Below are 12046 nucleotides of genomic sequence, written 5' to 3' on the forward strand. Positions count from 1 at the left end.
CAGTGAATGGTCTGAAGGCATTTGAGGCCACCATCTTCCTGAATTTAAGCAGTTCTGGTGCTGATTTTAGTGCCTAGATGAGTGATGACTTGGAAACCACAGTCTTGGGTTTCGTTGCTGAAAAAAGGCAGGATATGAATCTGCATATTGTACTAATTCAGGGATTGTCTAATCAGATACAGCTGAGCTGCTGGGAAAATATGTATACTGAAGGGTTAATTGTATTTGCCATTAGTACTAACTTTTATCTGACCAGAGTTGCATAAGAACTCTTTTCATTAGGTTAGAAATTGAACTAAACTCTACTTGTTCCCAGAAAAGGCAATGGCTCGACATGGTAGTCCATTTAAAACTAAATAAAAATGTAAAAATAAAGTGTGTACAACCTTATTAATCAAATTAAATAGCATTGTATTTAAAACATAATGATAACTTTGCTTACATAAAGTGGTTGAAAATATATTTTTGAGAAATAACTGCTTTGGGTCAAGTTCTGCATTAACAGTCAGACCAAATAAGAACATAAGAAGAGTCTGCTGATCAGGCCAGTGGCCCGCCCAGTCCAGCATCCTGTTCTCACAGGGGCCAACCAGGCGACGGGGGGAAGCCTGCAGGCAGGATCCGGGCGCAAGAGCAACTCTCCCCTCCCGTAATTTCCAGCAACTGGGATTCAGAAACATTGCTGCCTCTGACTGTGTAGGTAGAACCAGACTAGTAGCCATTGATAGTCTTTACCTCCATGAATTTCGTCTAGTCACTATCTTGTGTCTTTTCCAGTCAACCCCCCCCCCTTTTTTTTTTTTTGCTTTAGCTATGAACAAGCAGTATTTTCTACAAAATGGATAAGGCCTCATACACACACGTTGTTCCTGAGGTAATTTCATCCGATAAAAGTATGAATCCCATGAGAGAACTAGGACATACAGTTATCAATACTGCATTCTTAAGCATCTCCATGTGCCATGTGGCAGGTGACTTTCAGCTCACTGAAATTTTGGAAGGAAACTTTCCAGTTTTTCTTTTCTTGTTCTGTCTGAGCTCCTTGCTCAACACCTTCATCCCACTTGCTCTTACAGCCATCTTGACAAGCATAACAGCAGGGCCAGACCTGGAGAAGTACCGTATTTACTCAATGGTAATGCACACCTTTTTTGGCCAAATTATGTCGTGAAAATCAGAGTGTGCGTTAGATTTAATGCCGCATTTACATTCATCAGCAAATACTTTTTTGTTTCAAGGTTTTGAAAATTGAGGTGCACATTTGATTCAATGGAGCATTAGATTGCAAAAATACGGAAGGATTGGGGCCTCAGTGATGAGTAGTGAAGTGAGGAAGTGGGGACTGCCTTTCCCCCCTGCTCCAGAGCCAGTGGAAGTGGGTTTGGATGCACAGAAAGTCAAGAGAAATTTGTTGGTCTTCCCCCCGCTCCTATCCCCTGGTAGTTCCCTCCATTTTGTGTCTCTGAACATAGCCAACAGACAATGTGGGGTAAATAAAATTTACAGCACTTTTGCATTATTACAGTTACCATTATCCTTCATTGCCTCATATGAATAGTTTGATTTCAGTTATTGCTATTACTGCCTACATTCTGCATAATAATAAATAAATGTTGAAGTGTTTGGGTTGTAGATGATTTCAAAATCAACAAGCAGGAGGGAATCTAGATCAATGAAAACTGAAGGGAAGGGGAAAGTTATGAAATCTTCTTGCTTATCAAACCTGTGCTCTGAAACTAAACAGTGGATGACATTTGTAAATACTGGCTTTAACATGACATCTTCAATGGTAAGTCGTTTATCACCGTCTATGAATAGCTTCGTATTCCCAAAACAATTTATTCAATTTGATGAAGAGAAAGAAAATAAAAAATGCAAGAGAGCCCACAAACATCTCTAAATCTGTTCAACCCAGGACACATTTTGTTTTTCAAAAGCTTCTCATTTTGTTGTTTGTCTAGGCACCAGAATTCCCTGAGTTTGCCCTTAAAGTTGAAGAAGCAATTGGCTCACTGGGAGGCAGTGTCTTTCCTAAGCTTAACTGGAGTGCTCCAAGGGTGAGAACATGAATTAAATCCTAAATCAGATGATTTAATGATATATTTTTTAAAAATAAAGGATAACTATTTCTTTGAGCTATTTGGGAAGTGAAAAAAATAATTACACTGAAAAGAGCTAGTGGAGATAGTATAGCAATGCTTAAGAGCAGCTTGGGAAAGGGAGGATGGCCAAAGGATGTAATAAAATTGTCTCTCACGCAGCATTTTCTGCTGACGTTTATGTATCGCATTTGAATCCTATCCTTTACTGAAGAAGCTTAGGGTGGAGCACATGGAGCAATCATGTTTAATCTTCACAAACACAGTGAAGTACTCTGGGCTAAAAAATGGTCTCTTATCCTAGGCATGCTAGCATTCCTTGGCACCAAAGAAGGATCTGAATCTAGATTTCCCACATCAGAATTCAGTATTCTACCCAGACTAGCTTTGATGCCACTGTGCAAGGTTTGGTTAAAATGTGCTTAAAATAAAGTTTGTTTTTTAATTTTTAGGATGCTTACTGGATAGCATTGAATAGTTCACTGAAATGCAAATGTCTCAGTGACATCTTCCTACTTTTCAAGAGTTCAGACTTCATTACTCGAGATTTCACTCAACCGTAAGTTTTAAAAAGATTAGCCCCTGTTCTGATTCAATACATGATATCCAGTCAGAGAACACTTCAGGATTTGGGCTTCGGCCATTGGCCCTTAAACTCTGACTTATGATTTGCATCTTGGAAGTTTAGACAGCCAATCACGTTGGGAGTGGGAGTGGCCCAGGCCTCCAGAAATGTATGTAAGCAGTTGCTTTGCTTCTGTTGTCCAGTTCTGTAGTTCAATAAAGGTTCTTGCTGTTATCAATATGTCTTGCCTTGTGGGAACCCACCTACACTTCAGTTACCCACCCATCTCTCTCTCTCTCTCTCTCTCTCTCTCTCTCTCTGGGTCTGTCTCTGTCTCTCTCTTGGCTTCTCAGGTTACTAAACCCCACTCCTGCCCACCCCCAACTAACTCCAGGTCCCACTCTTAATTTTTCTGCTCCCTCTTAACCAGATCCCCTTATTCTACTTTGAGGTTATTTCTCTTGTTCCCACTTTTCAGCCTTGAGTCATCCTACTTCTCTCTCTCTCACACCATCATCCCTGACATATTTAGAGGCAAGTATTGATCACCACAATTGTAATGCAATATACTTGAGTGGGATACCTGTGGCCCTTCAGATGCTCTTCAACTACAACTCCTATCACCCTTGGCTTTGTCCATGCTGGCTGGAGCTGGTAGAAGTTGGAGATCAGCAACCTCTGGAGAGCCACCCCTGAAATATAAGATTAGTTTCGTTTTCCATATTGTACTGCCAGAAGCAGTCTGTTTCTTGATTACCAGGTGCTAAAGATGGACAACAAAGGAGAGTTCTTACCTTAAGGTGGGCCCATTTGAAGCATATTGCTGGATCAGAGAGACCTTTGGTCTGATCCCAGAAGGTAGTTCTAGTGTTCTCACTAGTCCTATGCTAGAGTTGGCCAATGTGCTACCCTCCAGGTGTTGGATAAGGTTGGCCAGTGAGCAGTGTACCCCAGCATGCCATTTGTTCACATTAAAACACAGTTTATTTTAGCTATGGCTTTATGCAAAGCAGTCCTGCATTTATCAGGGTCCTCAACTGTTCATGGGGTTCTACTTGCATTCAAACCTTGTCCATGCAACGTGAGAAGGTCTGGGATGTTGCCTCCCATATAGGCAGACATTGGGCATAATGTTCACACAGGGCTCATTGGAAAACAGGATAAACATGTATCTCTTTTTCAAGATGTGGACCTGAATAGTTAAACTACCTCTCAGCAAATGTGCTAAAATTAAAACATCCTTATGTCAAAGAATCAAAACTCGGGACGTGACATTGAGCTCATAAGAGAAGAGAGTGCTCCAGGGCTGAGCAAGTAAAAGTACATATGGGATGGAATATTGGACTGGGGGAACTTAAACAGTGCATTCTACTCAGAAGCAAGTCCTATCAGATTCAGTGGGACTTGCTCTCAGCTAAGTGTGGATAGAATAACAATCTGAATTTACTCAAATGTAGAACAGACATTCCTCTGTCCTATCCAGAAAAGGCTTGCACGGTAAGTGCTCCAGATCTTCAGATTAGGGGAGTTAGCACAGTTCTTGACTTTTAGATTTTTTTCTGAAATCTGCTACACATAGTTCTTAGCTGAAGGTTGAATCCAGTGCTGCATGAACCAAGTTGCACATGCTCTGTAGGACTTCCCATTTCTCTCTGCCTGCCCCCCAAATCTGCTCCCCGCAACCCTCTGGAGCAGTTTTGAAGGTGCGTTGAGGGTCCGGGGAGGGGAGGGAAAAGTTCTGCTGCACAAGCAGAAGTTGGCTGTGAGAGTGGAACAGCAGCCTTATACACAGCCCTGAATGCTATTCTCTGCGTCAGGGTCATGCCAGTCACAGTCCTCCATAAAGGGAACTATTAAGGGACAGAATGTAGGATCTTTTTTCATGACATTTCCAAATTTGCATGAATATACCTAGTCAGGATCTTAAGTTAACAGCCCTGCTGAACCACAAGACCTGTCTTCATTAATTAAGATATTGATTAAGCTTCAACACCCCTGACAAGAGAAAATGAGAAATGTTACTGTTGTTTGGAAGGAAAACGCTGAACAAGTGGAAATTGGGTGCATTTATATATCCTGTTAATTTGAATCAGCTTATAGATTTATTTTATTTTATTTTATTTATTTCTCTTTTTAAGCAGCACTTAGTCTCTGTTTAGTGACATGGAGAAAGTACTATAATTTAACTGCTCCAAAGAAACATAATACTAATGGAAAATATATGATTATTATTTTATATTCCTACCCTGCATAATAAATGACAATGGCTTATTAAAAAACAAGTTACCATTTCCTGAGAATTACTGGACTAGAAATAGAATCTTTTGCCATTGTTACTGAGCTATATTGTCTGGTCTTAAGGTGCATATTCCTGAATCTCCTAGATACACAGATCCCACACTGGTGTAACAAAATCATAGAATTGTAGAGTTGGAAGGGACCCCAAGGATTATCTAGTGGAACCCCCTGCAATGCAGGAATCTCAGCTAAAGTATCCGTGGCAAGTATCAGTGGAGCCTTTATCTTACATAGAAGCTCAACTCCAAGTGGAGAACACAACAGTGAAGCCATGCTCTGACGAGGTGCCTTGAATTCTCCTCTATACACAGACACATGTAATTGTAAAGGTTATACAGACCATGCTATCTGGAACTGAAATCCAGACCACAAAAGGGGAAAGGATACAGCTTGGCTTTATTTGATAATGCAGTAACTACAAGTGCATATTCCACAAGGTCTTGGTACAATAACTTTGCCATCCAGGCTCCATGACAATAAATGTGCCCACGAGGCTCCAGCAACAACAGGGCATCATTGCTAAACAACAGGGTCTCACTGTGTACTCTGGACATTTCAGGTGAAGGGTATGGCCAGCCCTTCTGACCTTAGATGGAAGCAAGACCTTTTGACGGGCCCAGGGTGAGGCTTCGTTGATGGAACAGGCAGACCTAATGAGTGTGTGCTGGAACTGGTGCATGAGGAAGTGAAGCTACGACAGTACGTTCTGTGAGCCCTTCAAGGTCGTGTCCATGTCCCCCTGCTAATGTTACCGGTTGTCACGTTCTGTATAATTTGTCTCCTGGCATCACCTCTGCTGGTGCAGGTGTTCATCCCCACGCAATCTCTGAACTGTTGACTTCTTGCCACATGATGTGCGTAAACAGCTTTTGCGCTCCTTTCCCACCAGATCCCTATCTTCTGTGAAGAGCTTGGCCTTCAGATCCCAGGCCCTGTATTTAGGCCTCAGTTGATCCCACAGACAAGGATTCATGGGGGAACACAAGAGCTTAAAGCAGTTGGTCTGAGATGCAGGTTTGGGGTTCAGGTGTGACACGCCAGTCTCTCGGGGTCCACAGCCTGCTCTTCACCAGATGAGGGTCTTGTTTCACCTGGGAGAGGTGAGCAGCCTGCTCAATACTGTCTTCATAATTTAGTGAGATAAACTAACATTTTTTTCAACCTCTGGCTATCCTCTGCTCAGAAAAAAGTTCTGATAGTTGACCATCCTCAAACCGTTTTAAATGTTTCCCAGGTAACAAACAAACAAACAAAACTTTCGTATTGAGAGCCCCAGAGTTTGTTTTGTCAAAGACATAAACAATCCAGAACTGTTCTCAGAATTAGAATCTTGGGTAACTGAGGGAAGTTCCATTCAACTGTGAAGAGAAAAATTCTTTCCCAGTAGGTTTCTCTGCAGCCTGTTTTGCCCGGAGGGGTTTTGGGGTGCCCAGCAGACATACTAAAGCTGGGTATGGATGGACTGCACATCTGCTAAACATCCAAAAGGGGGCAATGTTTAGCTGAAACAGAATGTCATTTGTACTAATGTTCTCAGGATTTCAGCAGATTTGACAAACTTAGTTTTCCTTGGAGAACAGCTTGTGGTGGGCAGTTCAAATTTAGTTCTGTCAGCTTTGCATTTTTTTTGGGGGGGGGGCTACAAATCTTTATTTTATCCCAAGGGTGTCTGAAAGCATATAATGCAGCAGCCTTGATGATACTGTGCTGATCTCAGCCTGGTACCCGGTGTTTGGATGGGAGGCCACTTGAGAAACCAAATGTATTTATGTCTTCTTCAGTGGAGGTTTTGGAGCAGAGGTAGGCTGACAATCTGTCTTGGATGCTTTAGTTCAGAGGTTGGCAACCTAAGGCCCATGGGCCGGAAGCCCAAGGCCCATGAGGGTTGCTTAACTAGCCCATGAGCTGCCCCCGAACTGAGCCCTCCACTCGGTGAGTCCCGAGTGCTGCGCGGCTCCATAAATCACTTCTGTGCAAGACACGAGAAGAGTGACTAGTGGGGTGCCACAGGGTTCTGTCTTGGGCCCGGTCTTATTCAACATCTTTATCAACGACTTGGATGATGGACTCAAGGGCATCCTGATCAAATTTGCAGATGACACCAAACTGGGAGGGGTGGCTAACACCCCAGAGGACTGGATCACACTTCAAAACGACCTTGACAGATTAGAGAACTGGGCCAAAACAAACAAGATGAATTTTAACAGGGAGAAATGTAAAGTATTGCACTTGGGCAAAAAAAATGAGAGGCACAAATACAAGATGGGTGACACCTGGCTTGAGAGCAGTACATGTGAAAAGGATCTAGGAGTCTTGGTTGACCACAAACTTGACATGAGCCAACAGTGTGACGCGGCAGCTAAAAAAGCCAATGCAATTCTGGGCTGCATCAATAGGAGTATAGCATCTAGATCAAGGGAAGTAATAGTGCCACTGTATTCTGCTCTGGTCAGACCTCACCTGGAGTACTGTGTCCAGTTCTGGGCACCACAGTTCAAGAAGGACACTGACAAACTGGAACGTGTCCAGAGGACAGCTAAAAAAGCCAATGCAATTCTGGGCTGCATCAATAGGAGTATAGCATCTAGATCAAGGGAAGTAATAGTGCCACTGTATTCTGCTCTGGTCAGACCTCACCTGGAGTACTGTGTCCAGTTCTGGGCACCACAGTTCAAGAAGGACACTGACAAACTGGAACGTGTCCAGAGGAGGGCAACCAAAATGGTCAAAGGCCTGGAAACGGTGCCTTATGAGGAACGGCTAAGGGAGCTGGGCATGTTTAGCCTGGAGAAGAGGAGGTTAAGGGGTGATATGATAGCCATGTTCAAATATATAAAAGGATGTCACATAGAGGAGGGAGAAAGGTTGTTTTCTGCTGCTCCAGAGAAACGGACACGGAACAATGGATCCAAACTACAAGAAAGAAGATTCCACCTAAACATTAGGAAGAACTTCCTGACAGTAAGAGCTGTTCGACAGTGGAATTTGCTGCCAAGGAGTGTGGTGGAGTCTCCTTCTTTGGAGGTCTTTAAGCAGAGGCTTGACAACCATATGTCAGGAGTGCTCTGATGGTGTTTCCTGCTTGGCAGGGGGTTGGACTCGATGGCCCTTGTGGTCTCTTCCAACTCTATGATTCTACGATTTCTGGCGTCGCACTGCGCCAGCCCGGCCCATGGAGGATCTCCGTGGGAGTGATCCGGCCCATGCCCGGTAAGCCTTTCTGACCCCTCTTTAGTTGAAGTTCCTGCATTGCGGGGGGTGGGGAATAGGAGGCCCTCAGGATCCCTTCCAACTCTAAGATCCTATGATTCTATTTGCAGAACAGAGACGTGATGATTAAGCTGATATTTTTCAAACATAGTATTATATCGTCAATGAAAACAAGAGTTTGAGATGGAGTTGGTTTATTTTCTGCATGTTAGCTATCCCAAGTCCCCACTCCATGTTCTGCGCTAAGCTGGTATTCTGTGTATATCATCAGCTTGTGCTGTTCACAAAATGTCACTCTGTTTGCAAATAACGATATTGGTATAGTCATGCAGTACTTAAAACTGGCATTTAAGGGTTGTCAGCAGAATAGACTTCTAATGTGCATGGTGGAAGTCTAATCACACAATGTTGGATTCCACCCTAATTTTTTTCTCATGTAATTTATTTTAAGAGTGACCAGATTTAATGAAGTATTTACAATTACCATAAAGATATAAAGAAAATGCATAGTTGTTGGCAGTCACGGAACTTCCTATGTTCCCACTGAGATGATTGCTACTTGCCAGATGTAGGAACAGAATTGAGACCTAAGTAGATTAACAGCTTTCTCAAGAATAATTATTAAGAAGAGAACCCACAAGAAATAGAAAATAGGATTGTTCAAAAAGATAGAAGGAACAATATAAAGACTGGCTCAAGATAACTTGACCTGGAGTTACTTCAGTTACTTTAAAAGCACAACTTCCTATTCCTCTGGAACACAGAGATGTTTGAAAAGTTTCTGTGTTTAATGGATTTGTATTTGGTGACTCTTGCAGTGATCTGTATTTCTTTCCTGTGTGAATTTTCAGTATCCCTGTCGACACACCTCTGCTTCTGTTATGCGACTGCTCTTTGTTAAACAGTTCTAAGTTATTTCAAACTTCTGAGGTACCCAACTTGGCATAAAATACTAGAGGGATGCTGCCGCTTGTGAAATATGAGTGGGCAGTGTCTGGGAACAAGGGCTGGGCATCTATAGGAAGTGACTGGGTAAAATCAATGTAGCTTTCTACTGGATGTCTTGATTCCTTGATTCCTCAGCTTTTCAAGCACCTGCCTGATAAAATTATGCCTTGAAACAGGCTCTCTTGTTAAAAGCCACAACTCCTGTGTGTTTGGATTGCACACACACAGTGTCCTGTTTAACAGAATTGCACAGTGTAATCTCTTTTGTGTGAACAAAGCGATGTTCTGGGCTTGTAAACAATGACAGACTTTTCCAGTATATGTAAAGCTGCATATAATTAAATTGAGCATGTTCCGGTTTGTGTGTGTGGTTATTAATAGTGTTTATTTCTTCCATGCAATAATTCCTCCATACCCTTCAATACAATATTTAGGTCTTTCAGGGGGATTCCACTCTGTATTTTTTGGCTGGAAGTACCTGATGCCACCCTGGGCTCCTCTGTGAGGAATGTATAACAAACAAACAAACAAACAAACAAATAATGCTGCTAAAAGCAAGATGGATTTAGCTCTGTAAGTTGCCTCAATAAGAGGCTATTTGAGAACAGGCCATGCACTCTGGCCACCTCCGTGGGGAAAAGCAAAGTATGTGTAATAAATACAAATAAGTAAGTAAAAGCTTGACTTTAAAACTGATTAGAAACCATTTTGACCTTAATAAATAGGTCTTCTGTAGATGGAGAATAATGCCTGTAGCATCTAACACAATCAGGTGGCGCCTGTGATATCTTCAGCAGCCCCAGTCTTCACACCCCTCAGATTAGCAGGCTGCCTTGGTAGGGAAAGGAGAGAAGAAGGAACTGTGTTCTGCGCATTCCCAAGGAATGTTTGCTCCTGGAGGCGCATATCCTTGAGTGCTAACCTTTCTGCTTACAAGACATAACTATTTTTTTCTTTTTTAATGAGTTGATGATAGGAGGAGAGCCTAATGCTGTTTTCCATATCTTGATTTTACTTCTTGATTTTTAACATGCTCCAGAATGCCATTGGCAAAGTTTTCATGTCAATTTATGGTTCTTAGTCTCAAAGCAAATTAGTGCACCTGCTTTCCTTTTCCAGATTTATCCATTGTAATGATGATTCTCCTGACCCCAATTTGCAATATGAGGTAAGCGAAAACTATTTTTCTAGACTGTTGTGTGTGTTCTTACACAGAGAGCTTAATAAGACAGCTTAATAGTTGCTTTGAAACTTACCAGAGTTTGTTTTGTGGACCAGGATTCCTGCATCGAATGTAATACTAAGCCTGAAATACTTAGTAAAAATGACACTAAACTCTGCTGAGAGAGTTTATCCACATAGCCCTAAACCATGTTTTAGTTATGCAAACATGAACAAAAGCTGTACCTCCATGTTAAGTATTTCCCTCTTTGTTTAAAAGAAAGCAATGTACCTAGGGCTCTATTAATCAGATTAACACTGAGGACAGTGCAAATTTCTTGGTGTTTACCTCAATTAATTCTCTCTGTTTAATTGACTCTTGTTGCTTTGGCAGAGTTTGAACTTTTTATAAAGGGTTTGTGGGGGTTTTTTTTGGCAGATGTTTGTTCCTAGAGGGGGGCAAGGAGGGAGTGCAGAAACGCCTCTTGCAAAAATGCTCGTTTATGTTGGCCTTGCTATTCATCAGAAAAGCAGCTGCTGGGAACAATTGGGGTGTCACCTTTGGGCCTTGTTTGTGAACTTTTGGCATTATCTGGCTGGCTGTTATTGAACACTGAATGCTGAATTAGATGGACCTTTGGCTGGTCACTGCAAGTCAAATCTTACCTTCTTAATGGAGGCCAAAGAAAGATTTGCATATTAGTTAAGTGATTCTCACAGATAAAGAAATGTGACAAAAATCTCACTTGAGCAGCATTTCAACTACTTGGCTTGTTTGCAGAGATAATTGTGCATACAAAGACAGTCTTCTTTCTTCCAGTGACTATAAATTCCTTAATTACTGCTGATGTTGAGAGTGTGTTTTTTTGCTAATTGATAGTTATCAAGATTTTTTCATGATTTTGTTTTTCTGCTATAGCTTGTACTCCGAAAATGGTGTGAATTGATTCCTGGGGCAGAATTCAGATGCTTTGTGAAGGAAAACAAGCTTATAGGTGAGGTTGTGAGTTATGGCTCGTCTCTGCTGTTTTTAAGACTCACATTTACGTGTTTTCACAGTGGGTGTCGTGCCTTTTTTATGCAAGAATATATGGTTTGATCTTGTCCATTAAACTTTAATTAGTTTAATGTTAAGTAAACGTCCAGTGCGCTTCCAACGCCATAAGTCTTATCTCAGCAGAGAATTTCGTGCAGCGGTTGAAGAAGGCAGGAGAGTCAGTACCTTTCAATGAAGAATCCTGGAGCAAGCACTTTGGAACTCAGGAAAAAAACTTTATTTACAAAAGAAAAAACCCTGGCGATAAAGCACACATGCTTTTATCCCTGGCATAAAGAAAACTTTACTCTAAACTTAACTCATATCAGCAAACACGCCCATGGCCACAAACTGAGTCTGCGAGTCAGGTCAAAAAGGGGCGGGGGGAAAAACACACACGGGTGAACTGACTATTTATACAAACTAACTCACATTCCTGGATGCTTAATGACTTCCAGCTGCTCAGTGATTAGAGCAACTTGTTACCTCTTAACCCTTTAGTACCAACAGATCTGGCTACAATTCCTATTTTGTTGGTTGTTGCTGCTCCTAATTGATCATAGTGAGAGTCACTTGATACATGAGCTGCTTTTCAATAGACGTATTGCAGGTAGTTCACAACAAAGTATTACAATGATCTTGGTTGATGAATGCCTTACGAGTCTTAACGTTTTGACTCCCAAACGCCACAAACCCAGAAGTGAGTGTTCTGGTTTGCAAACGTTCTTT

General features: G+C 41.9%; 1 protein-coding gene across 7 annotated transcripts in view; it reads left to right on the top strand.

Annotated features, from left to right (window-relative positions):
* The window catches only part of CDC123 (cell division cycle 123), a 59457-nt gene that overhangs the window by 7226 nt on the left and 40185 nt on the right, over positions 1 to 12046 (top strand). For all 7 annotated transcript variants that reach the window (XR_014502121.1, XM_083400021.1, XM_083400023.1 and 4 more), the window contains exons 6-9: positions 1962 to 2057; positions 2552 to 2658; positions 10240 to 10288; positions 11201 to 11276. Coding sequence is in view for 6 of the 7 variants with exons in the window: in XM_083400021.1 (XP_083256147.1) it covers positions 1962 to 2057; positions 2552 to 2658; positions 10240 to 10288; positions 11201 to 11276 (328 nt within the window). In the remaining variant the exon portion in view is untranslated. The remainder of the gene's footprint in view (positions 1 to 1961; positions 2058 to 2551; positions 2659 to 10239; positions 10289 to 11200; positions 11277 to 12046) is intronic.

This window comes from Podarcis tiliguerta, assembly GCF_965153285.1.
Source record: "Podarcis tiliguerta genome assembly, chromosome: 10".
Classification (NCBI taxonomy): Eukaryota; Metazoa; Chordata; class Lepidosauria; order Squamata; family Lacertidae; genus Podarcis; species Podarcis tiliguerta.